This window comes from Tasmannia lanceolata, unplaced genomic scaffold (genome assembly GCF_043159265.1).
Source record: "Tasmannia lanceolata isolate RefF3 unplaced genomic scaffold, GAP_Taslan_0.1 ptg000012l, whole genome shotgun sequence".
Classification (NCBI taxonomy): Eukaryota; Viridiplantae; Streptophyta; class Magnoliopsida; order Canellales; family Winteraceae; genus Tasmannia; species Tasmannia lanceolata.
Window position 1 is genome coordinate 50,125,337 of NW_027518689.1, and position 26,476 is coordinate 50,151,812.

The 26,476-nt window shown below is 40.1% G+C and overlaps 2 protein-coding genes and 1 pseudogene across 2 annotated transcripts in view; 2 read left to right on the plus strand and 1 right to left on the minus strand.

The window, feature by feature from the left end:
- Positions 1-14,229, minus strand: part of LOC143887440 (NDR1/HIN1-like protein 13) — a 77,279-nt gene extending 63,050 nt beyond the window's left edge. The window contains exon 1 of the mRNA XM_077391524.1: positions 14,217-14,229. The gene's annotated coding sequence lies outside the window, so the exon portion shown is untranslated. The remainder of the gene's footprint in view (positions 1-14,216) is intronic.
- On the plus strand, positions 3,416-4,122 carry LOC143888919 (silicon efflux transporter LSI2-like; annotated as a pseudogene).
- A 965-nt stretch (positions 14,230-15,194) lies between the features above and the next one.
- CSTF77 (Tetratricopeptide repeat (TPR)-like superfamily protein) overlaps positions 15,195-26,476 on the plus strand; it is a 98,013-nt gene continuing 86,731 nt past the window's right edge. Inside the window, exons 1-4 of the mRNA XM_077392826.1 lie at positions 15,195-15,492; positions 15,576-15,653; positions 15,777-15,839; positions 19,131-19,240. Of these exons, the coding sequence (XP_077248941.1) occupies positions 15,439-15,492; positions 15,576-15,653; positions 15,777-15,839; positions 19,131-19,240 (305 nt within the window). The 5' untranslated portion in view covers positions 15,195-15,438. The remainder of the gene's footprint in view (positions 15,493-15,575; positions 15,654-15,776; positions 15,840-19,130; positions 19,241-26,476) is intronic.

The window sequence follows — 26,476 nt, forward strand, 5'->3', positions numbered from 1 at the left end:
AGGAAATCAGATGATTACTTTGGCATCATCTGATTTCATTGGAGTCCCCGTATTGGGGTTTGTGGTTGGCTTTGAAGTGTTTGATATTGTTTTACTTTATTAGGCTATCCAGCGGCTGGTCTGGACTAATTAATGTTGTTTATCATTTTATGATTGCTATTCTTACAGATTGTGCACTCTTTAGTTGTAAATCATACTTTGCTAATACTTGATTTGTTTTTATAATAATTGAATGGAAATTTGAGATTACCTGGTAGCCTTTTTCTTCTCTATTTTGATTAGACTAACACAGTCTTCTAGATTTCTTTTAGACTTCTTTAGATACTAGAACCTTTACTAGAAGACATACTTTGTCTCGTTAGGCGATCATCCTTTGGAGGCAAGCCTCTTCTTTAGCTTAACCTCAGGGAGGTTGCTTTGATTCTGATAAATGATTAGCCTTTAGAAGGCCTGCTTGGCCTCATTTGTAGAATCATCTCTGAGGTTGCACCTCAACTTGTTCCTCTATTAACTAGAGACCAATTTGGTCAATTAGTTGTCTTAGCCTTGATTACCCCTTGCAGGGGCAATGATAAGGTTACTTGGAGCCCATCTTTGTGTGTGTTTGGGAGACCCGCCCGGTCTCATTCTCTCGTTAGTCCTCTTTGTGCACCGTTTGGTTTTGGGAGAACACCCTACTCGGCTTGGCTTCATACCCTTACCCTTATGGGTATTGGGTTGCACATTTGTTGCACCCTAGGGCTAGGTAGCTGTCCGACCCGGTTGGGTGTTTTACCTTTGCCAAATATGCACAAGGTCTCTTATTCCTTTTGCTTGTAAGCTTCTCCTTAGTCGATAGTCCATTCGCATAGGAGTCAGCCTTGATTAGAGAGTCTTTGATTCATTCATCCTTTAGATAGTGTTATTAGAGAGTCTTTGACTCATTCGCCTTTTAGGTGGCGTTATTAGAGAGTCTTTGACTCATTTGTCTTTTCAGTAGTGTTGTAGGAGAGTCTTAGACTCATTTGTCTTTCAGGTGTTGTTATTAAAGAGTTCTGACTCAATCTTTCTCTTTTAGAGAGTCTTTGACTCATTTATCCTTTAGTCGGTGTTTTTGGAGTCTTTGACTCGTGTTTCCATCTCTTAGAGAGTCTTTGACTTGTATATCCTTTAGTTGTTGTCAGTAGAGTCTTTGACTCGTGTTTTCATCTCTTAGAGAGTCTTTGACTCGTATATCCTTTAGTTGTTGTCAGTGGAGTCTTTGACTCGTGTTTTCATCTCTCTTAGAGAGTCTTTGAATCGTGTTTCCTTTTCTTTCAGAGAATCTTTGGTTCATTTATTCCTTTGGTGATGTTATTAGAGAGTCTTTGACTCATTTATCTCTTTCGCAGTTTTCTTAGAGAGTCTTAGACTCATTTGTACTTTCAGTTGGATTTATTAGAGAGTCTTTGACTCGCCTTTCCTTTTGCAGTCATTAGAGAGTCTTTGACTCTGTTATCTCATTTTCAGTGTTATCAGTTACTCTTATTAGAGAGTCTTTGACTCATTTGCTCTTATAACGGTGTTATTAGAGCATAGTTTCCCTTATTCACCCTAGGGTTTTGCTTGTATATTCTCTCCGGTCTTTGGCCAAAAGGGAGAAAACATCAGAAATTTTAAAATCCATAAGCATTGAAATCATTAAAAATCTCAAAAACATCAGAAACTTAAAACATAAAAAATAGTTGATTTGCTGTAAGTGTTTGTTAGTTTGAGAGTTCGTTTCGAACTACGTTGGCTTGATCCTCTTCCGAGGTACGTAGTGCAGCTTGGGATTTACATCCCAAGTCCAGCCAAACTTTTTTGTAAATAAATGTTTTAAACCTTCTTCAAAAACCTTTAAAATCTTGTTTTCAAAAGATCTTCCTCTAGAGTTAGGAGTTTCTCCTAGATAGAGAGTTTTAGAGTTAGGTTGTGTCTTTTGATAGGTTGTTTGTTTGTTTGTTTGTTGTGTGCTTGTTTTAGAGTTAGGAGTTTGTCTTGGATTTGTTGTGTGCTTGTTTGTGTTTGTTTTAGAGTTAGGGGTTTGTCCTAGAGTTATAGGAGCGCCTCCGTCCGGTCAGTTGGCGATTCACATCGCCGACTGATGACTAGAGTAGGATACGCTAGTCCACCCTTGGTTTTCCTTAGGAAATACAGCCTAGTTACACATAGGTTGTAGGAACCACCTGCATTAGCCTAGGACTAATCTGCATTTAGTTAGGGCATATAGGGTGTCTTAAAATCCGCAATTCACTGGAATTTAAATAATCGTACAATAAACTTTAATAATTGGTCCGGTCTTTTAGATCGAGTCTAGGATAGAGGTCTAGGTGTCTTAGGCATCCTAGCTTAGAATAGGCACGAAGAACTACGTTGCCTTGATTCTCGTGGAGGCGGGGATACGTAGGCTTCTTTGGATGAATACCAGACCATCCGAGGACTCGGGCTAATAATTTAGAGTCTTAGGATTTGTTGTGTAGTCATTGTATGTTTTGATGTGTTTTCTTACTTTTTGTACTGATCCTATACCTTTAGCTATAGCTGGCATGTGTTTGCACATCAGAACTTAGTCACCGTTTAGGCTTGTCACTCATAACCTAGCTATGCTTAGGTGACACATCTTTCATTTTATTTCATATGTGTTTATTATTTTTTATCCTCAGGAAATGCATGCTTAAGTAGACGACTCCTGAGGATTGTTCCCATTTCATATTATTTTTACCTAAACTTCTTTGGAGTTAATGAAAATGGCATAAGAGACCAAGTGCTTGCACTCGGACGAATTGGGGGTGCTCTCAGACCTTCCCCATTCGTAACCAGGCACGAACCCATATATATTTCTGGTTATCCATTGCAAAGAGGATTTGATTTTAGGGTTCCATGGCATATCCATGGATGGCGACTCTGAGTTTATTTCAGGTATGTCTTGGTTTCGAGCCTTGGCTCTGGATCGAGACATATCTCTTTCTTTTTATATCGCCACTCGTGCTATGCTATGAGAGTGGCATCCGTTTTGAGAGTTCCTTGGTATAGCTCTCCTTCACACGTGGATGATCCAGAGGGTGTTGGGACCCGTTCCCTCGCCGCCTATCTCGGATCGGGGTCCACAGCTTTTTTTTTTTTTTTTGTTGCTTAGCCAAGGTTTCTATTTGGATGTGAGAACTGTAGAACTTGTCACAGGTTTTGACCTTGTTTTTTTTTATATATTTTTATTTTCTGAAGGTGGCTATGGATGTGTATCTACTTTGTCGAAATTAATTCCATTTAGAATTCATTGGGATTGTGATTTTGCTGTTTCTTGGGTTTTCTGCTAAGCTTCTTAGTATTTCAATCAGAGAAAAATGCAGTGTGAACCAGTATAAAGTCTATTCTTGGATTGATTTCCTTCGGCAATTGACAACCCACGTTAGTAAAAATGGCCATGGCGGCAGCAGTAAAAGTAGTTCTAGGCTCAATTGCCTTTGCAATATTCTGGGTCTTGGCAGTTTTCCCCGCCGTCCTCTTCTACCCATTGGAAGAATTGCAGGCTCCCTTTTGGGAGCCATGCTAATGGTCATCTTCAGAGTCATAACCCCGGACCAAGCTTATGCTGCAATTGACCTTCCGATTCTCGGCCTCCTATTCGGAGCTGTGGTTGTTAGTGTCTATCTTGAATGAGCCGATATGTTCAAATACTTGGGTAGATTCCTCTTATGGAAAAGCAAAGGTGGCAAAGACTTACTCTGTCGAATTTGCATCATATCTGCCCTTTCAAGTGCTCTATTCACTAACGACACCACCTGCGTCGTTCTAACGGATTTCGTTTTGAAAGTTGCTAGGCAACATAATTTGCCACCTCAACCTTTCCTTCTAGCCTTTGCTTCGAGTGCGAATATTGGGTTGTCCGCAACTCCGATTGGGAGTCCGCAGAACTTGGTTATAGCTGTTCAGAGTAAGATTTCTTTTGGAAAATTCGTAGTGGGTATCATTTCTGCAATGTTATTGGGAGTAGTAGTCAATGCTGTTATTCTTCTATGCATGTTTTGGAGGTTATTGTCTGGCCCGGGCGATGAAGGCGCTAGCCCAAGCCCATCCTTAGGGGACTTGCTCAGTCCAAGTACCATACCCCTCTTTTGTATATAGTAGACTTGCCCAGTCTCATCAGATGTTTACGTCATTTGTGTCTCAGAGACGAGCCTTGTCTCATATAGGGAGCCTTCCTTTTGCGAGGTTTACCCAGCCTCATGTTAGAATCCCCCTTTCTTCTAGGAGTCTTTGACTCATTTTTTCCCCATTCTTGGTTGCGTTATTAGAGAGTCATTGACTCATTTGTACCCCTCTTTAGTGTTTTCAGTTAGGAGTTTCTCCTGTAGAGTTGTTGATTACTTCGCTTTGACTAGAGACTAACTCAGTCTTATTAGAGCTTTACTTGCTTAGGATCTTGGATTGTTTTCTCTGTTCTTGGGACATTTGTTTACTTGTTGTGGTCCGTCTCTTTGAGACGCTAATTGCTTGTTGTTTGTTCGGGGTTTCCCCTTTAGATTTAGGGCTTTGCCCTAGTTTGTGGTATTACTTGCGTGTTCCCTTTAAGAGTGAAAGCATTTTAAGGTCCAAAAGTATTGGAATATTTGAAAACTCAAAAACATTAGAAATTTGAAATTCAAAAATATTTGAAGACTTTAAAAATATCAAAAACATTTGAAAAAATATTAAAACCGTTAAATCATTTGGAGTGTTAGGTTTTAGTTAGGAGAGTTCGATTTTCGAACTACGTTGGCTTGATCCTCTTCCACGAGGTACGTAGTGCAGCTTGGGATTCTTATCCGAGGTCCAGCCAAACTTTGTGAATAAAAATGCTTTAACCCTTTTTCTTCAAAACCTTGTTTTCAACAAGTTCTTCCTCTACAGTTAGGAGTTTGTCCTAGATGGAGAGTTTCAGAGTTAGGAGTTTGTTTTTTTGTTGAGAGTTTTAGAGTTATGATTTTTGTCTTTAATTTGTTGTCTGTTTGTTGTGTGCTTGTTTTAGAGTTAAGAGTTTGTCTTTGATTTTGTTGCGTGTTTTGTTTGTGTTTGTGTTAGAGCTAGGAGCGCCTCCGTCCGGTCAGTTGGCGATTCACATCGCCGACTGATGACTAGGTCTTGGATACGTTAGCGATCCCATTGTTTTCCTTAGGACGCACAGCCTAGTTACACATAGGTTGTAGGAACCACCTGCATTAGCTTAGGGCTAACTAGCATTTAGTTAGGGCATATAGGGTGTCCTAAAATCCACAATTCACTGGAATTTAAATAATCGTACAAGAAACTTTTAATAACTAGTCCGGTCTTTTAGATCGAGTCTAAGATAGAGGTCTAGGTGTCTTAGGCATCCTAGCTTAGAATAGGCGCGAAGAACTACGTTGCCTTGATTCTCGTGGAGGCGGGGATACGTAGGCTTCTTTGGATGAACATCAGACCATCCGAGGACTCGGGCTAAATCATTTAGAGTCTTAGGATTTGTTGTGTTATATTGTATATTTTGTTGTGTTTTTCTTACTTTCTTGTGCAGACCTATACCTTTAGCTGTAGCATGCATGTGTTTGTCCACCAGAACTTAGACACCTATTAGCATGTCACTCATAACCTAGTTATCATTAGGTGACATTTATTTCAGTTCTTTTGTGTGTGCTTATTTTCATCTCCGAGACATGCATGGTTAGATAGACGTTTTCTCGGAGATGCGTGTTCCCATTTCATATGATTTTCGCTTGAAACTCTTCAAGGTTAATAATAAATGGCATAAGAGACCAAGTGCTCGCACTCGGGCGAATTGGGGGCGCTCTTCGGACCTTCTCCATTCGTCATCAGGCACGGACCTTCTGTATCTCTGGTTATCCATTGCAAACAGAGCATTTGTTTTGGTTCCATGGCGTGTCCATGGATGGCGACTCTGAGTTATTTTTAGGTACATCTTGGTTTCGAGCCCTGGCTCCTGATCAGGATGTATCTCATTCGTTTTGTATCGCCACTCATGCTATACTGTGAGGGTGGCACTGTTTTGAGAGTTCCTTGGCAGAGCTCTCCTTCACTTTGTGGAGATCCAGAGGGTGTTAGGGACTTGTTCCCTCACCGTCCTCGAATCGGGATCCACACGGCTCGGCATTAAATGCGATACCGAAATCCGAGTCCATAACGCCACTACCTTTAGACAGGGGTAGTGGGTAGTCGTACGGCAAGGACACCAGCAAAAATGAGAAAGTCAGAAAAGAACTAACAGTAAAGTAAACTGGGGAAAAGCCGGATGTACCTGGGGAATGTGCTGTCTCAATTTACATAATCATTGCATACATAGTATAAACTTGAATCATTGTCACTCTTTTTATTTATGTTGCTATGTGTAGTGTAATTCAATTCAGTCTTTATTATTGTTTCTAGATATTGTTAAGGATTTGGATTATATTGTATGCACTGTTTATATTGTCTCTCTTACTCTGCTCGGTCTCTGGAGGACCCTGCTCTAACGTTGTTTCCTTCACCACAGGGGTTGAGGCGTTAGATGGCGGAGCATTTGCAAATGAAGGAACCATGGGATAAGGGACTGTGTGATCAGAGAGTTCGCTTCTGGGATTTTTGCACTTTGACGTCTTGTGTCATTTGCTATTTTTATTTTGTCAAGACTTTCTTTAGTTTGGACTTTGGTGATTTAAAACTTTACTTTTCTTTTGAAGTATGAGTATTGAAATTGTTATGGTAAGACATATTTAATTTGGAATAAGATTTTGTCATGGTTGCTGATTATAAAAAAAAAAAAAATTCCATGATTTTTGCGTTGTTCTTTTGCTCGTAGCGACTTGACGGAATCGGGTCGTTACAATTAGAAAAAGATAGGCTTAGTTTGTGTAATTATCAAAACACTGGTGGGCTATAAATAAATAACTCTTTACAGTATTTTGGAAAAGACAAACTGACTTTGGTGTATTTATCAAAACATTAACGTGCTAAAATCAACAGCTTGTTATACTAGATAAGAAAAGACAAGCTGCTTTAGTGCGGTTAACAAAACATAAAATCATTAAAATCAACCGGTTGCTTTATGAGAAAAGACATGTTGCTGATGTACAGTTATCAAAACCTGATGTGTTCAAGACCAGTGGGTTCTTACGCTAAAAAAAATTAGGAAAAGATGAGGTGCTGATGTGCAGTTAGCAAAACATGATAACGTGCACATCAGTGGCCACGCCTTTATTTTTCTTTTTGGGAAATGATATATTAGTCTCCCTATAAATTTCCCAAGACAGCCCCCTGTAGAAAAAGTAGAATAGCTATAACTTTAAAGGGTTGCGCAAGGAGGATAAAGGGGCTTGATATATTACTTTCTCTTATTATTTCTCATTCCCACAACTGTATTTTTCATTGTTTCTGCCCGTTTTTCACTTATATTCTTGTTTTTACAGGGTGATGAGACATAAATTCGGCGCTACTCCCAAATTTCGCCACGTATCGTCCATGCACCCGCGAAGCCTAAACCATGATGAGGAAAGGCGCTGATAAGCGGCGAGACCATACGATTGCGACACGTGTCACCTTCTCGCCGCCCAAACCCCATCATCACAAATTATGGAAGGGATTATCCAGCAAAGCCACGCGCGACGACGAAACAGGAGAACGGCCCAATCCTGCAAATGAAGGGTTTCTCTCCATAATGATGAAAAGTCTGCACGCCTCCCCTTAAAAGGGGGGAGGAGAGAAGAAGAAGGGATCCTTTTTTCAGCTCCCACAAAACAACCGGAAAAGAAAGAGGCGAGGCAACAGCGGAAGAGGCTAGGAACTCGATCCCATTCTCCCTGTTAGTCCCCTCCGACCCATCCACCCAGACGCCAAGAAAAGAACCTGTGCCTTGGCCTTGGTAAACCTGATCAAACCCTCTCCTCTTCTCGCTGTCCTTTATATTGACTGGTCGAAGAATCTGACTTGGGTGTCGAAGTGGTCGTCCGGGACCCACCCCGGACCCCCCTAACCCCCTTTGTTTGTGATTGCAGACCCCGCGGAGGCTCTCTACCGACCGCGCGATCGCAGACCCGGATTTAGACGCCATCACAGGGTTTTTGGGTTGGGCAATGAAGATTAAGAGGGGAATTGGCCGGATGCATGAGTTTCATGTCTTGGGCATGAATCTTATTGATGTATGGTCATGTGGGGGGTGGATTTTCATATGGGTTTCAGATTATATTGAATTGTAGAAAGGGAAACGGATGCTTTTATTTGGGGTTTACAATCAATTTTCAGGGGAAGGTTCTGATATCAAGATGTGTTTCAAAAAGGGTTTCAAAGTGTTGTTGAATTTTCAAGGTGCTGCTGGGAATTACAAGGTGCTGTTGAAGTTTCAAGGTGTTGTTGGGAATAGATTTTAGGGATTTGGGGTTAAAGATAAATTGAGAAGATGAGGTCTGTTTTGCTTATGGGTTTACATGTGGGAAATTGGGGTGTTGGAGGTGTATCATGGTTAAGAAGCTAGAAAAATAGAAATTCATAAGTTTAAAGGGACACCCAAGAACTTTAGAACCAAACTAAATGATGAAGAGGGAGGTTGAAGATTGAAGAGGAAGTGAAGAACTAATGGCTTTTTCTTTGTTCCCTTTCACTTTATTTTTTATTTTTTTATTTTTCTTCTCTACTGTTGACGTGAGAAATTTGGCTGTAAAAGCCCAAACGATGGCTTTGTTATTTTTTGGGAAAATCATTAAAAAATGCAAAGTTTATGCTAAATTGTGAACAAAGGGTGGACATTTCAAATCTATAAAAAAATGGCTGTCAAGTACGAAAATAGACCATTTAGGACGAAAATACCCTCCTTTGCTTTTTCCCACCAACTATGTAGGCTCTAATCCCTAAGCTATTTCACCTACCACCTTTTCTTTTCTTTCTTCTTCCCCAAGCAAGTTCCAACGTGAGAAACAGCCATTGCCAATACTTGGGTTGATGAAAAACAGTCATTGCCAACGTAAAAAACAGCCATTGTTCTTTGGAAAAAAAAATACCATTACTTACTAAACTACTTGGGTGATAAACATAGCTCCAGGTATGTCTAAATTATGGTTCCAGGAGTGGTACTTGTGATGGGGACATTCTAATAGTATGAAATTGGTTTTGAAACTGATCATGAATGTTTTAAACCTTTGGAACCATTACATAGGCCCCGGAACAACTAGGGAACCATATTATAGTTGTTTCGAGGTGTTAAGTGGTTCAAAGAGTCTAAATTATGGTACCAAGAGTGCTACTTGTGATTGGGACATTATAATAGTATGAAATTGGTTTTAAAACTGATCATGAGTGTTTTAAACATTTTGAAAAAATTAGGTAGTCTCCAGAAGCACTTGGGAACCATATTATAGTTGTTCTGATGTGTTAAGTGGTTCCAAGAGTCTAAATTATGGTTCCATTTCAAAAAAAAAAAGAGTCTAAATTATGGTTCCAAGAGTGGTACTTGTGATGGGGACATTCTAATAGAATGAAATTGGTTTTGAACTGATCATAAGTGTTTTAAACTTTTTGGAATCATTACATAGGTTTCAGAACCACTTGGGAACCATATTATAGTTGTTCGGAGGTGTTAAGTGGTTACAAGAGTCTAAATAATGGTTTCAAGAGTGCTACTTGTGATTGGGACATTCTAATAGTATTTTGAAACTGATCATGAGTGTTTTAAACCTTTTGGAACCATTACATAGGCTCCGAAACCACTTGGGAACCATATTATAATTGTTCCTAGGTGTTAAGTGGTTCCAATAGTCTAAATGATGGTTCCAAGAGTTCTACTTGTGATTGAGACATTCTAATAGTATTTTGAAACTGAGCATGAGTGTTTTAAACCTTTTGGAACCATTACATAGGCTCCGGAACCACTAGGGAACCATATTATAGTTGTTCCGAGGTGTTAAGTGGTTCGAAGAGTTTAAATTGTGGTTCGAAGAGTTTAAATTATGGTTCTAAGAGTGCTACTTGTGATTGGGACATTCTAATAGTATGACATTGGTTTTGAAACTGATCATGAGTGTTTTAAACCTTTTGAAACCATTACATTGGCCCCAGAACTACTTCAGAACCATATTATTGTTGTTCTGAGGTGTTAAGTGGTTCCAAGAGTCTAAATTATGGTTTCAAGAGTGCTACTTGTGGTTCAGGTATTCTAATAGTATGAAATTGGTTGTAAAAGTGCTCATGACTGTGTCATTGGTTTTTTAAACACATGGGAATTATTTTTTGCCATTTTCGAACTCGCTCGGAAGTTCGAATATAGTTTCAGAAGTCCGAAGGGAAACAGTTGAATGGGGTATTCTTCTGGCTTTGACTCGGAAGTCTGAATCATTGTTCGGAAGTCCGAGTCGGACTTCTGAACCAAAATTCTGAAGTCCGAACGGAGACAGTAGAATGGGTTATGCTTCTGGATTATATTCGGAAGTCCGAATAAATATTTAAAAGTCCGACAAGGACTTCCGAACCACATTTTATACCCTGGAACCACTAGGGAACCACATTTTATACCCCGGAACCACTAGGGAACCACATTTTATACCTCTGAACCACAAGGGAACCACATTTTATACCCCAGAATCACTAGGGAACCACATCTTATACCACGAAACCACTAGGGAACCATATTTTATACCCCGGAACCACTAGGGAACCACATTTTATACCCCGGAACCACTAGGGAACCACATCTTAGGCCACGAAACCACTAGGGAACCACATTTATACCCCAGAACCACAAGGGAACCACATTTTATACCCCGAAACTACTAGGGAACCACATCTTATACTCCGGAACCACTAGGGAACCACATTTTATACCCCAGAACCACTAGGGAACCACATTTTCTACCCCGAAACCACTAGGGAACCACATTTTCTACCCCGAAACCACTAGGGAACCACATTTTATACCCCAGAACCACTAGGGAACCGCATTTTCTACCCCGTAACCACTAGGGAACCACATCTTATACCACAGAACCACTAGGGAACCACATTTTATACCCCGAAACCACTAGGGAACCACATTTTATACCCCGGAACCACTAGGGAACCACATCTTATACCACGGAACCACTAGGGAACAACATTTTCTACCCCAGAACCACTAGAGAACCACATTTTATATCCCGGAACTAATAGGGAACCACATTTTCTACCCTGGAACCACTAGGGAACCACATCTTACACCACAGAACCACTAGGGAACCACATTTTATACCTCAAAACCACTAGGGAACCGCATTTTATACCTCGGAACCACTAGGGAACCACATCTTATACCACGGAACCACTAGGGAACCACATCTTATACCACGGAACCACTAGGGAACCATATTTTCTATCCCAAAACCACTAGGGAACGACATTTTCTACCCCGGAACCACTAGGAAACCACATTTTATACCCCGGAACCAATATGGAACCACATTTTCTGCCCCGAGACCACTAGGGAACCACATTTTATACCCCAGAACCACTAGGGAACCCTGCCTAAAACTCCGAGTCGGAAGTCAGAACCAATGGTCGGACTTCCGAATGGAAGCCAGTAGAAATGGCAAATCGACTGGTTTCCGTCGGAAATCTGAAGGTTGGTTCGGACTTCCGAGTCGGAAGTCCGAATCAAATGTCGGAAATTCGACGGAAACCAGTAGAAACGGAGCTTTATCACGTTGGCAATGGAGTTTGTTTTCCCAAAACTACAATGGCAATGGAGCTTTGTCACGTTGCAAATGGAGTTTTTTTCAACACTACAAATGGCAATGAAGCTTGGAAACGCTGGCAATGGAGTTTTTTTTTTGGAAACTACAATGGCAATGGAGCTTGGATAACTTGCCAATGGAGTTTTCACGTTGGAAAAGCTTAGGGAAGAAGAAAACAAAAAGGTCAAATGGGTAGGTGAGAATACATACGGATTAGAGCTCAAAAAGTGGTAGGAAAAGCAAGGGGGTATATTTGTCCTAAAACCCAAAATTTCGTACCTCACATCCTATCTTTTATAAATTTAAAATCCCTACCCTTTGTTCACAATATAAGTAAAACTTTGCATTTTTTTAATAATTTTCCCTTATTTGTTTAAAGCCCTATTTTTCCTTTCCCAGATAAACTCTATTAGATTTGTAAATTTCCTAATTACCTAGGTTTCTTTGTTAGTTTCCTTAATGTCTAAGCTAACCTAAAAATAAAGAATTACAATCTATTATATATTATTACTATAATTATTTATACTGCCACTCCAACCGTGGCCCACTTATATTACACGCACACTCCCCATTCTAGGAGTTGTGCACGGCAACTAATTTGGGAGGTTATCATATCTCTCTCATTTAAATAGAATTCCAACTTTCCCCCTCATTAATAGGATATTACTTAAATACCCCCCCTTTTTATGTTTTCTAATCCAGGGTATTTAATAAGGCTTATCACATAATTAAAATGTAACCACAGCCCCTACATAACACTTATGAGTGTGATAATAATAATAATATGAGGCCATTCAATGGTGGTCATTACAAATTTAAATCGGGTTGGCTTTTCCCAACCCTAACCCTAACCCAACCCAACCAGAGCCAAAATCGGGCTGAACCCGACCCAAGTTGCACCCCTAGTCACAGGATTATCTTCACGCAGTTCAAAAAGGCTTAACGGGCTTTTTATCTCTGGCCATATGGCTAATCTCTATTTGATCACACTTAAAGACCTTAAAGTCTATACAAATATTTTCCATGGTACCATAGGGGTTCAATATGAATGACTTATACGGTACTAACAAAGCGGAAGATATATTTTCAGGCACAATCAATGGAAAGGGTATTTTTTTGTGGTACATCTATAGTAAATGGTTACAAATCCTAGTGAATTTGGAACACATCTTCCCCTTCAATCTCTGGCACAATTGAAAAGGAACTTCGGTCACAATTATCATATTGATTGCTACCTCTTCTAGAGGTGGCTTTATGGATTCAAATCTCTTTCTCTTGGTTATGGTTCAGTTAGGTAGGGTTTAGGGTGAATGGAGCTGGAGTAGTGTGGTTAGGTAATGCGTTATTGGTAATATTACGACGAGGATAAGTTTAATTTTCTCACCATATAGGTCTTGAATGGCGTGGCAAAGAGCCAAACACTTGGGATAGGTTGGAGCCACTACATAGTGTGCAGTGCAGTGCGTGCAATGCAAACCCTAATGCGTAGGAAAGTAATTACACATACTGTGTGAAAATCAACAGTCTAAGTAAGTGGATGAAGAGAGTAACCACTAACCACCAAACGCAGCTTTTATCATAATTGTTTTTAACCTTGAGGGCCCACAGAAGAGTCAGACAGTCACTACAAGAAAAGGGATATCTGCGGCGGACAGGGGTGATGCCACTTGAAAGGAAAGGGGGACAATTGCCCCCCTTAATTTTTTGGAAAAAATATATATATACCTTTATTTTTTAATATTTTTTTATACTTACCCCCTTTTTAAAAAAATATGCACCCCTTTCCAATCATTCCTAAGATAGAAAATAAGTTTAAAATTTTAATTTTACCATCTTTATCTCCCTTTTTTGTGCAAAATTTACTATAATTTTTGCCCCCCTTTGCAAAATTTCAGATAGAAATTTTTTCTATCTTAATTTTAAGATAGATAAAAAATTACTATAATTTTTGCCCCCTTGTGCAAAATTTCTAGCATCGCCCGTGGCGGCGGATATCCACCGCAAGCTGCCAAGAAAAATATATATTAGATAGTGGTCTTATATTGACCGTCGGCCAAAATATTATAAATCACAAAACTCGATCACGCCCTATTCTTCTCCTATTTTGGTTGAGATTACATATTGGTTTAAGCCGATCGAAACTTGACAACATGACACTTGGATAACTAAGGGCTCAGGCCCAATGACCTTACAAGTAGGGGTGCCTCTACCATTTCAAACTACGATGTATTGGGATTTGGGAGATCACTTTTGGTCGCACAATTTTGGGGTTTGCTAAGGCCTTGTTCGTTTAAGACTACGACGACAGATTTTGAGTTCCAAGCTGATTATTGTACTCCAAATTAGGTTTAAATTTGAGTCCAACTAGTGATATTTGGTTGCATATTTTGATTCAAACTATTAAAATACTACTTTGGTTTTCTCACCCTTTTCTGTCACGTGGAATGCCTTTTGTCCCCCACTAAAGTACTTGAAAAAAGAAGTGTGGTCTTTTGCTAGTAGCCCGGGATTTATTACTATGCTCTCTTTTTCTCGCTTATCTCAAATGGTAATTGATGGGGTATAAAAACAGCAGCCAATTAGCTGTCGACATGTGGCCCCTGGATGGCCCACCGCAAGCCCAACTGCTGCACATGGGCAATATGGTAATTATCTCAGAGTAAGTAAACTCGAACCTATAACAGGCCGACACCTGTCCTGGGGTAGGTAATCCAACCACCTCAGGTTTCCCTCTATAAAAGGGCTTTCAGAGCTCAAACCAGAGAAGAATAACTTCTCACCCAACACTCTTAAACTCGCTCTGCACTCTGCTCATACTGACTTGAGTGTCGAAGGGCCTGTCCGGAGTACGACTCCGGGTTAGTCTTCTGACCTCGTTTGCTCTTGCGCAGGACTCAACTTCTTCACTTCGGCTCCCTCGTTTGCTCTTGCAACTCGTTTCGGGTTTGATCGGGTTGAGGCCAACCCTAACCCAACCTGAGATAGCATTCCCTCAACACTAACCCAACCCAACCCGAGTCTCAGGTTGAGGATGGTCAACCCTAACCCAAACCCGCCACTAAATTTCTCAACCATAACCCAACCCATCTAACCAAAATCAAGTCGGGTTGAGTCTGGTTGGTTCGCACCTTGGGCCAAATAGAAAAATACAATAACCCATAGAAAATCAAGATAAAATTAGAGGATAGAGGATGGGTTCGGGTCGGGTTGCCAAGGCCTCAACCCTTACCCAACCCAAAATTAAATCGGGCTGGCTTTTCCCAACCCAACCCAACCTGAGGAAATGCCAACCCGACCGAGCCAAAATCGGGTTGAGCCCGACCCAAGTTGCACCCCCAAGGCCCTAATTAGAGATCAAAGTTTTTTAGGCCACGGTCCGATGGTCGTAAGGAAAATGATTTCGAAGAAAATTTTCTTTCCATAACAGCCCCTTGCGGGAACCCTGAACTCGTTTAACATGCAGGGGTATTTCAGTTATTCTGCTTCACAGGACCTTGTAGTGAGGAAACCCTCGTTACTTTTCCTTATGCAGAAAGTGGAGACCCCGAAAAGATCCGAAATCTCCCGCAGAGTTTCTTCTCATTCCCGCTCTAAAATTGCTTTCAAAGATGTTGGAACCCTAAAATGTTCTCAAATCGACCTCGATAACCGACTAGAACCTGGATTATCTGGATTCATTATTCGGTATTTTAGGGCTTGAAATGATCTAGACAAAAAGAGAAGGAAAAAGTAAATCCGAAAAATGGCGGACGAAGGAAGAGATTCAGGTGAAGATCGCAGTAAAGCTGAGCCGAGGGTTAGTTCGAACCTATTCCATGATTTATCTCAATTATTAGGGTTAGATTTTCACTAAAAATGGTTTTTGTGATTTTATTGCAGGATAACAAAGCAAGATATAGCGTTGTTGATGATAAGTACAACGTTGAAGCTGCGGAAATTCTTGCCAATGAGGCTCAGGTGGGATTTTTCTCATCCTAACAACCCTAAATTAGATTTGATATATATATCTAGTTGTTGATTTATGGTGTTTTCAAAGTACTGTTTTTTTTTTTTTAAATTTAATTTATATGGTTGCTACAGATTCTACCAATTTCGGAGGCAGCGCCTATGTACGAGCAACTCCTTTCGACATTTCCTACGGCTGTAAGCTCTCTTAATTGACTTCACTTTTAATTTTCTTGTAATGATTTTGAACCATGGTACTTCTTGTGAGCTCTGATCATTTTGGTTATGAAATTATGGGATTGAAATGTCGACAAATGCGGTTGGGCATTTTGTTCGTGATCGCTCTTTTGACTTGTATTGGATATTTGGATGGGGGATATGTTAATACTGCAAACAATGTATGGATTGTATTTCTCTTGTGCCTTTTATGTGATTATGTAACTTATATATTATTTTTATAATGATAGCATACAATTTATTCAAAGCAAACAAGCTTATATATGCACATCAAGGGGGCAAGGGATGCCGAATATAGTGAAAGTCTAGAAACGCCAAACTTAGTTAACCTATTTGCTAGAGAGTTTTCACATCTCGGAATATGTGAAAAGGTAATCTCCCTACCTCCACTCCTCTCATGAATATCATCAATATATTCGCAAGATGCCATGTCCGCTAGTGTCTCCTTCCGCCCAGGATATGACATTCGAGGAATCCCCCTCAAACTCCAATCTTCTTCGCATTTGGCTAGTAAAAATGGTGATACCAAAATGCATGGCTCTAATCTCTTCATCAGATGAGTCCGCATGACCAATCACCCTCGAGAAGGAATGCAGAATGTGACCATTGCTATCACAAGAGACCACCACAGATCCTAGTCCACTCCTGGGTTGCTGAGAGTGCAACCGTCGACATTCAACTTGATCGAATTAGGCGGAGGAGGTCACCGTGTAGCTATCGTCTTAGTGTTAGGAATACCACCCATTGTGATGATCTTCCAATTCCTCAAAATCTGATCCCAGGTGTAGCCCCAAAGTTCTTTTCTTGTAGACACCCAATTAACCATATTGGACATAATCCTTCAAACTAACCAGCCAATAGTGTGGATGTTTTCAAAAGTACTAGAGTTCTTTTCTCCCCAAACCTCCCATATAAAAGGAAAGGAATAAGCTCCCAAAGAATCTTTCCTAAAGAGCCTAAACCACTCACCAACCAACTTTCCATCAATGCCATGATAGAGTTCAACATTACCCACATTTGAAAAAAAAAGAGTTCAACATTACCCACTAAGAAGCACGGGTACTCTCTGGAGGCCCATGCACCCATATCGGGTGCGGGTGCTCTTGGGTACTCTTTGGGTGCGTGTACACACCCAAACAACAAACAAAATGAAAATCTAGTTTGGGGGTTTGGGTACGTATCGGGTGCGCATCCGGTTCGAATTAAATCCAAAATTACAAATTTACAATAGAGGGGCTATCCCAATTAACAAAAAGGAGGGGGGGGGGGTGAATATATCAAAATATCTATAATATATATATATATATATATATATATATATATATATATATATCCCGTAGTTAAAAACCTAAAACTTAGAAGTAATATTCGATTTTTGTGAAGTAATATTAGATTTTGGTGATGTTATTGTTATTTGATTATTCTCCAATTAAATTGTTTGACTTCTTTAACAAAATATTTACTTTTTTAATTTTTATAAATATATAATAAAATATAAAAATATATTATATTTAGCGTACCCCAACGTACCTGTATTTTAGTTTTTAAAAAATCACGTATCCACGTACCCGTATCGTGTCATACCCGCACCCCGTACGTGTATCCGTGCTTCATTGATTACCCTCTACAAGCCAAACTAGTTGAATACCTTATACCAAATCTCCTGAGTTACTTTGCTGTGAATGAGAAGATGATCAATAACTACTCACCGCACATAACACACATTTTCGCCTTATGAAAGTTTCACTTCTTGAATCTATCCATTGTGTTGTTCTTTTTGACCATTACCGTTCAACAAAAAGCTTGAATCCTCATAGGAACCAAGGTCATTAACTGTGCTCGAAGGGAAGGATGAAGGTGCTGGCTAGGAGAGGTGCCTATAAAAGGATTTAACCATAAGGTCATCCCTTGGATTTGAGATCCAAACCCTACACTAAACCTGCATATGGACTTATGGAGAGACAAAACAATCTTCCAAAATGCAAAGGTTAACCAGACAATCAAATTCACAACCGTAATGTTACTATATAGAAAACCCATCTCCACACTACCCTCCCCCCACCCACTCAAAGCAGTTGAGCACACATATTCTTGTCTCTAGCAATCGAAAAGAGGCTTTGAAAGCCTTGGAACTAAGGACTCTCTCCTAACCTTATGATTTTATTTTTAGAGTAAGTTCTATTTTAAGCACTTTCCATTTTTGGATACTTTCAATTTTGAGACTTTCTATTTTTTGTATACTAGATATGGAGGTTGTCTACATCATCTAGGGCCCACCTGTCTACATCACCTAGGGGCCACAACTCACCATGACCTACACCTATTTCGTACCATGGCCCACAACCTAAGCCACTTAAATTGCCTTGGTTGAATTATGTTATCCATTCAATGAATTGCATTCATGTGGATTGTCAAAATTTCTATTTTGACCCTTGAAAATAATGCAATTAATCGGAAGTTTAAGATCAGAAATTTACGAGATTTTCAGATTTTGACGCATCCAAGAAATGATGGATTTGACAGTTCGGATCATTGAGATGGTTTGACAATTAGATCAAACATTGGGTGAATTATGAAATCAAGGTTTAAAAATTTCAGTTTCGGTGTCTGTTTCGGCTTCGGCAGTGGCCGAAATCGAAATTTTGGCCGAAATTCGGTAATTTAAAAACAATTCGGCCCTGTTCCAAAATTTAGGCCAAAATTTGGAAATTTCAGTAATTTCGGCTGAAATTTTGTAGCAATGCAAAATTTTCGGGAATTAAAAAAAAATAAAATAGAAATTGCCGAATTCCGAAATTTTGGACGAAATCCGGGCTGGCGCCGAAGTCATGTAATGAAATTTATATATCTGCAATGCTTTATGCTATATTACTTTTACACAAAGATTAAGGGTATGTCCATGTCAGACCAAGATAGTGTCCATGTGTAAGTTATAGTAGGGTTTTGAGAACATCAAGTAAAATTTTGTTATATTTACAAGGGTCTACATCACCACCTGTTTTTTTCTCTATTCATCTGGGATTTGTAAGTAGTGATGGAGTACCGTGGTCTACTGTGAGCTTTCACGTATTACCTGGTGGGTCTGGGGCTCAAGTCCAAAATTGAAATTTGTTACATCTGTTGAATTTGACCTTTCATTAAATTCTTAATATTTATTTGATAAATGATTTTCACAGATGCAAAGGTCTATTATGTCATAAACTTTGTGTGGTATTGTATCATAATATGTCTTAACGCTTAACCTTTTCACAGGCAAAATTTTGGAAGCAGTATGTGGAGGCACACATGGCTGCAAACAATGATGATGCGACAAAACAAATATTCAGTCGGTGTCTATTGAACTGCCTACAGATTTCTCTCTGGTAAGAATTTTGCCTTTAGCTCAATATGGCTCATGTTGAGAATGCTATCATTTGGTTTTATAATCTTTAACGTTGCTAATCAAATCTCCTTTTGCTCAATATATTATTTCTTAATCTTGCTCGCAAGTGAACTTATCTATCAAGGAAAGCAGTGAACCTTCTCCTATTTCCATACCTGTAGCCTGTAGGACGATCAACCTACTTGCATGTATGAGATCGTTATATTTGTATTTGAGATTGAGCCGAGATTCTCAGACTATAATCTTTCTCTGGTACTGATGGCTGGTGCAAGGCCTTCCAGCTTGAGGTCAGAAGTGTTGTATTAATAGTGCTGCTCTAAGACACACACGCATCTGCATGTTTTTGAATAGATGAATATATTAAATTAGGAAGCAGCAGCAACAACAAGAAAGGGAAATACAAACAAACGAAAACAGAATTGGAAAAGGGAAATGAAAAAACAGAGACAGGGCTCACACCATTGTGCAACCAACAACAGAAAAACAGGAGGGCTTGAAACAGCCGCCCCCCCCCAAAAAAAAAAAAAAAAAAAAAAACACACATGAAGCACTGACAGAGATTACAACTCAGACATATGACCAAACAATTGCATCATTATGTTGGACCTAAAATTAGCTTTATACATTCTCACAAAAGTTTCATTTGGAATCTTTGTTGTAAATGTCTTCAAACCGAGATTGACATCTTATTAGATATGGAACACGTGAGAGTGCAAAATGCAAAATGCAAACAGAGATTGACATCTTATTAGATATTGTTTGCAAAATGCAAACAATACACACACACACACAGGGGAAAGTGATTGTGAGCGGCCCAGGTGACCGCTAAAAACATGGTGGGCCCACATTTTTGGGGTGATCCGAACCGGTCATTTGATAGGCCCTGACGTAGATAAGGGGTGCCCAAAAAATCAGCTCCATAGGATCATCCCAACCCTTCGTACTGTGGAGGTGAAAGAGGGGAAAATGGACAGGTAATTGGGCAAATTTATACCGCCCATTTTCCCCTCTTTCACCTCCACAGTTCGAAGGGTTGGGATGATCCTATGGAGCTAATTTTTTGGGTACCCCTCTATCTATGTCAGGGCCTATCAAATGACCGGTTCGGATCACCCAAAAAATGTGGGCCCACCATATTTGTAGCGGTCACCTCATATAAGCTTATATGAGGGGCCGCTCACAATCACTTTCCCCACATATATATATATATATATATATATATATATATATATATATATATATATATATATATATATGTATTGTGTAGAGAGTAAGAGACTCTTGTAGAAGATTTACCAAAACCGTAAGCATCACCAAAGATGAATGCAAGCGAAAAAAATCTCCAGATAGGAAATCAGTCCGAGATAGTCTACTTCAGATAGCGCCATAATTGACTGATGGTTGAGCCATTTTTTAGCTACCTCTTTGAATATCAGGTGTTGCCATAAGTTCCTCTATTTTAAGATTCTCCAAGATTGGTAAATCTTAAGTGTATGGGCTTAGTGAATAGTGAGTCCCTAAGTGATCAATTCCGTTTTGTCCGGCCGAAAAGGACCGGAATTCTGGTTCCGGCTCGGAATCCGGAATGGTTTGGGCATATTTTCCGTTCCGCCTGGAATTCCGGACAAAATGGGCGGAATGCCTTGTTTCGTCCGGAATTGACGGAAAATGCGTAAAATTTTCGAAAAAATATGGCAATGGCATTATAGCCGTTGGGATTGCTTTTTTGACTCTTTTACCCCCATTTTATGACCGTTTATGACCATTTTATGGCCGTTGGAAGAGTTATTTACGTCTTTTCGCATCCAAAACCCTTACACCTCTATTTATACCCCTCTAACCATTTTTCCCCACCAACTTGTCCTTCACCTTTCTCTTACAACTTCCACTACTACACTTTCCTACATACTGTTCTTCACTCTAAGCTTCAACTAAGCAATTCAAACTTTGTTTTTTAACTAATAAAGATGTCTTTTTTACATATTTGGTTCATTTAATTGTTTGTTATATTTTTCTAACAATTTTTGATTTTTTAAGAATTTTTTCATATTTTTAACTATTAAATTTTTTTTTCCTCGTCGTAGCGGAATGAAAAAGTTTCGAACGAAACGGACAAAACACCGAAACGTTCCGTTCTGGTCGTCAACACGAAACAAAAAACGAAATGGAATTTATAACTTACGTGAGTCCTCGCAAGTTCTTCATATATTGCATTACATTTCTCTCTATATTTGTAAGGGAAGGGGATAGGCAGGTCTATGAATCGAGTACCAAGAGGAAAGGTTGTAACCTTAACAATTCAACATTGGTTGAGTCCTTCACATTCAGGGCAGGCTTATAAAATCAGATGATTTGGGCATTTCAGTACATTTAACCTGAGTAGATTTTCATAACTGGGCTTCCTCTATGACACCTATCTAAGTTTAGTCCATTTTCTGTATGGAAGATTTCGAGGAGTTAAACACTCCTTGACCTCAACACATTCCACCCACTTTTAAGGGTGGTTTATTGTAACTTAGGTGTGCTAGTCCTAGAATTCAGCATATAATCTTTCTTGGAACTCCATACCAAGAGTGTGTAGCTGTTTGTTGTAAAGGTATACAGATGGAGACCATCCTAAGGTCGAGATTTTAGTTTTAAGGAGCAAATATCAAATTCGGGGAAGACGGGTGGGGGGCATTAAAGTCCCTTTGGGTGGTCTTTGTCAAAATTACTAAATATAGTAAGTTCATATTTATTAAATTTAGTAAGGTTGGATTCACTAAAATTAGTAAGTACTTATCAAAATCAGCCCATGTGTGTCCATGAGCTAGCTATATATTTAGTTTGTAGAGATTTTTTAGTTAAGTCGTGTTAGGAGTTCCAATTTGTGTTGGATTAGTGGATTACAAGCTCAATTTAGTTTAGATGTCCAAGTCTTATTAGAATTAGGAGTTATTTTTGTCTATAAATGTAAGATCGTTGGCCTGAGAACACAATTTGAGGATTGCAAATTTGCTCCCAAGCTTGATTGAACCATAGCTTAGGAGAAGACGCCATGGGGAATCTCTCTTCCTCCCTCCCTTTCTTTCTTGGGGATTTTTTATTTATTTTGTCACCATCCACACTTCGCAACCAACTAGCCATAAGCCACCCTACCACCTCTCCTCTTCGTCTCCCAAACGTACCACCGCAGTCCCAATCTACTCTCCCTTAACCCTAACTGCACGCCCTTCCATTCGCAAACCCTTACCACACCCTACATCTCGGCCAAACCCTCTCTCTCAATCCCCTTTGCCGCAAACCCCAAATCCTCAACACCCGAAACCCCTAACTGCAACTCCCCTTCCTCCTTTTCTTTCTTGTTTTTTTTCTTACTTTGCCACCATCCACACTCCGCAAGCAACTTGCCTTAAGCCACACTACCACATCTCATCTTAGTCTCCCAAACGCACCACCCCAGTCCCTATCTACTCTCCCTTAACCCTAACCACAGAAGCAGGATTCTTCCCTGGGAGTGGGGAATCTCGAATCCGAAACGGGAATCTTCTCAAATCTCCAAAAACTGGGAATCCCGGTTTGGATTCGCCGGAAACCCGATTCCCACTTTTGGGAATCACGGTTTATGATTCCCCGGAAACCCGATTCCTACTTTTGGGATCCGTGGTTTAATGTTAGGAGAAACACGATTTCCCGGCTATTCCCCGGAGATTCCCTGGCGATGCCCAACTCCCCAGCGATTTCCCGACAATTCCCCGGCGACTTCCCGGCGACTCTCCGATGACTTCCGCTGACTTCACAATTCCCGCTTCCGAACATCCCGACAGCCTTCGATTCCCGCTCTGGCAACCTTGACCTTAACTGCACACGCCTTCCGTCGCAAACCCTTACCGCACCCTATATCTCGGCCAAACCCTCTCTCTCAACCTTCCTTGCCGCAAACCCCGAATCATCGACACCCAAAACCTCTAATCTCAACTCCTCTCCACACCACCTCTCCTTCCTTCCCCCAGTCGACTACTACCACACCTATCCTCACCTTAACTAAGACCCCTTGTTCCTTCTCTACCCTTTGCTCTCACCATGATGATAGGGATCGTAGGCGCCCGCTTCAAACCTATTCTAAGAGGGGTCACACTCGTGGGGCCAGTAAGGGCATAATGGTCTTTAGGGAGTTTATTTTTATTTATTGGGAAAATCATTAAAAAAATGCAAAGTTTATGCGAAATTGTGAACAAAGGGTATTGATTTGAAATTTATAAAAAAGGTGTTGTCAGGTGAGAGAAGATGGCTTTTAGGACAAATATACCCCTCCTACCTCTTTTTTCTCTCCACCTTTTTGCACCTATCCCTATGCACTTATTACCTTCTCACCTACCACCTTCTTCTTTCTCAAGACTTTTCTAACGTGGAAAACTCCATGGAAGGGTTTTGAAGGTTGCCATTTACAACAGGGTTTGGTAATCATGAGGGTTTATTCATAATATACTTATCGAAGCAGTGTTACAAAATGCAAAGAAAATGAATTTTGAGCTTAAAACTGAATTTTGTTGTTTTCTCCATTTTCAAGATAAATCCATTTTCTTTGCATTTTTTTATTCTAAAATATCAAAATCAAGCTTCAATTTATGGTTGCCTGCATGACGCTAAGATCACAATGTATATCCCTATTATCCTTCGAATTTTTACTCAATTTGAAAATAAAAATGTTTGGAATTATCCCTATTCTACTGGCTTCCGTCGGAAGTCCGAACAAAACTTCGGACTTCCGAGTCAGACTTCTGACGGAAGACAGTCAAACTTTGTAGTTCGGTAATTGTCATATGTTAGTGCATCATTTTGGTATTTTTTTTCGTAATTTTAATACTTTGCTGCCATTTTTTCGTAATTTTTCATTTAAAACTTAGTACTTCAGCCACAAATTCGTAATGATTACTAATTTTTGCAAGTAATGATTACTATTTTTTGCAATTATGCTTTTGCTAGCCACCTTTGCACCCATATTACTTCTGCCAATCTTTGCATCAAAGGATGGGCCACAAGCCGGGAAGTTGCCTCGGCAAAGGTGGCTAGCAAATTCCCATACAAAAAAAGGGAAATGTTATCCACACTACTGTATTTTGATGAGGGCACTCCTCATTTAATTAAAAGTACGGTATGGCCCCCCATAGGATGATCCAAAGCGTCAATTAGATGGGCCACAGCCTAAATTGGTTGTGTCCCAAAAATCATTTCCATAGGTTGATCCTAACCTCCGATCTATAGAGGGTTAGGACCAACCCTCTAACATTCTGATCAGAGGGTTAGGATAAACCTACGGAAATGCTTTTTGGGGCACAACCTATTTAGGCTGTGGCCCATCTAATGGACGGTTTGGATCATCCTATGGTGCGGGCCATACCGTACTTCTAATAAAGTGAGGAGTGCCCTCATCAAAATACGGTAGTGCGGATAATATTTCCCAAAAACATCTTAAAAAATATGGCAAAAATTCGGGTGACACGCGGGTCGACCCGGCCCGTACGGGCCCGGCATGGGAACCACATTTTCTACCCCGGAACCACTAGGGAACCAAATTTTATACCTCGGAACCACTAGGGAACCACATTTTATACCCCGAACCACTAGGGAACCTCATTTTCTACCCCGGAACCACTAGAGAACCACATTTTATACCTCGGAACCACTAGGAACCACATTTTATACCCCATAACCATTACGGAACCACATTTTATACCTCGGAACCACTATGGAACTACATTTTATACCTCGAAACCACTAGGGAACCACATTTTATACCATCGAACCACTACCGAACCACATTTTATGCCTCGGAACCACTAGGGAACCACATTTTCTACCCCGGAACCACTAGGGAAAAACATTTTATACCTCAGAACCACTAAGGAACCACATTTTCTACTCCGGAACCACTAGGGAACCACATTTTCTACTCCAGGACCACTAGGGAACCACATTTTCTACCCCTGAACCTCTAGGGAACCACATTTTATACCCCGGAACCACTAGGGAACCACATTTTATACCTCAGAACCACTACGGAACTACATTCTATACTCTGGAACCACTACGGAACCACATTTTATACCCCGGAATCACATTTTATACCCCGGAACCACTACGAAACCACATTTTATACCTCAGAACCACTAGGGAACCACATTTTATACCCCGAAACCACTAGGGAACCACATTTTCTACTCCGGAACCACTAGGGAACCACATTTTATACGCCGGAACCACTAGCGAACCACATTTTCTACCTCGGAACCACTAGGGAACCACATTTTATACCCCGGAACTACTAGGGAACCACATTTTATACTTTAGAATCACTACGGAACCACATTCTATACTCCGGAACCACTACGGAACCACATTTTATACCCCGGAACCACAACGGAATCACATTTTATACCTCAGAACCACTAGGGAACCACATTTTATACCCCGAAACCACTAGGGAACCACATTTTCTACTCAGGAACCACTAGGGAACCACATTTTATACCCCGGAACCACTAAGGAACCACATTTTCTACCCCGGAACTACTAGGGAACCACATTTTCTACGCCGGAAGCACTACGGAACCACATTTTATACCTCGGAACCACTAGGGAACCACATTTTATACCCCGGAACCATTAGGGAACCACATTTTATACCTCGGAACCACTAGGGAACCACATTTTATACCCCGGAACCATTAGGGAACCACATTTTATACCCCGGAACCATTATGAGGGGTATATTTGTCCTAAAAGCCATCTTCTCTCACCTGACAACACCTTTTTTATAATTTTCAAATCACTACCCTTTGTTCACAATTTCGCATAAACTTTGCATTTTTTTAATGATTTTCCCTTATTTATTTTATTTTATTTGTTGCCTGTATATAGGCCTGATGTATTGATCTTTGGGTACTTTTTAGAATAATATTAATACATATTCTCTGCTGTTATTTCCCCTCTATTTCTCTCTCTCTCTCTATTTCTTCTTCTCTTCTTCTCCTCATCTTCTTCTCTTCCCTTCCCCAGTCCTGCATCAAAGTGGTATTAGATCAAAGGTTGAAGATCCGTCCGTGGTGAAAATTTGAGAAGAAGCGACTCCCTTCCCCGTTGACTTACCAGTTAACAATTATCTTCAACTTCTAGCTAGTGTATTGGCAAGCATCAGCCCCAGGACATAAGAAACCGAAGCCCTTCAATTTTCCTA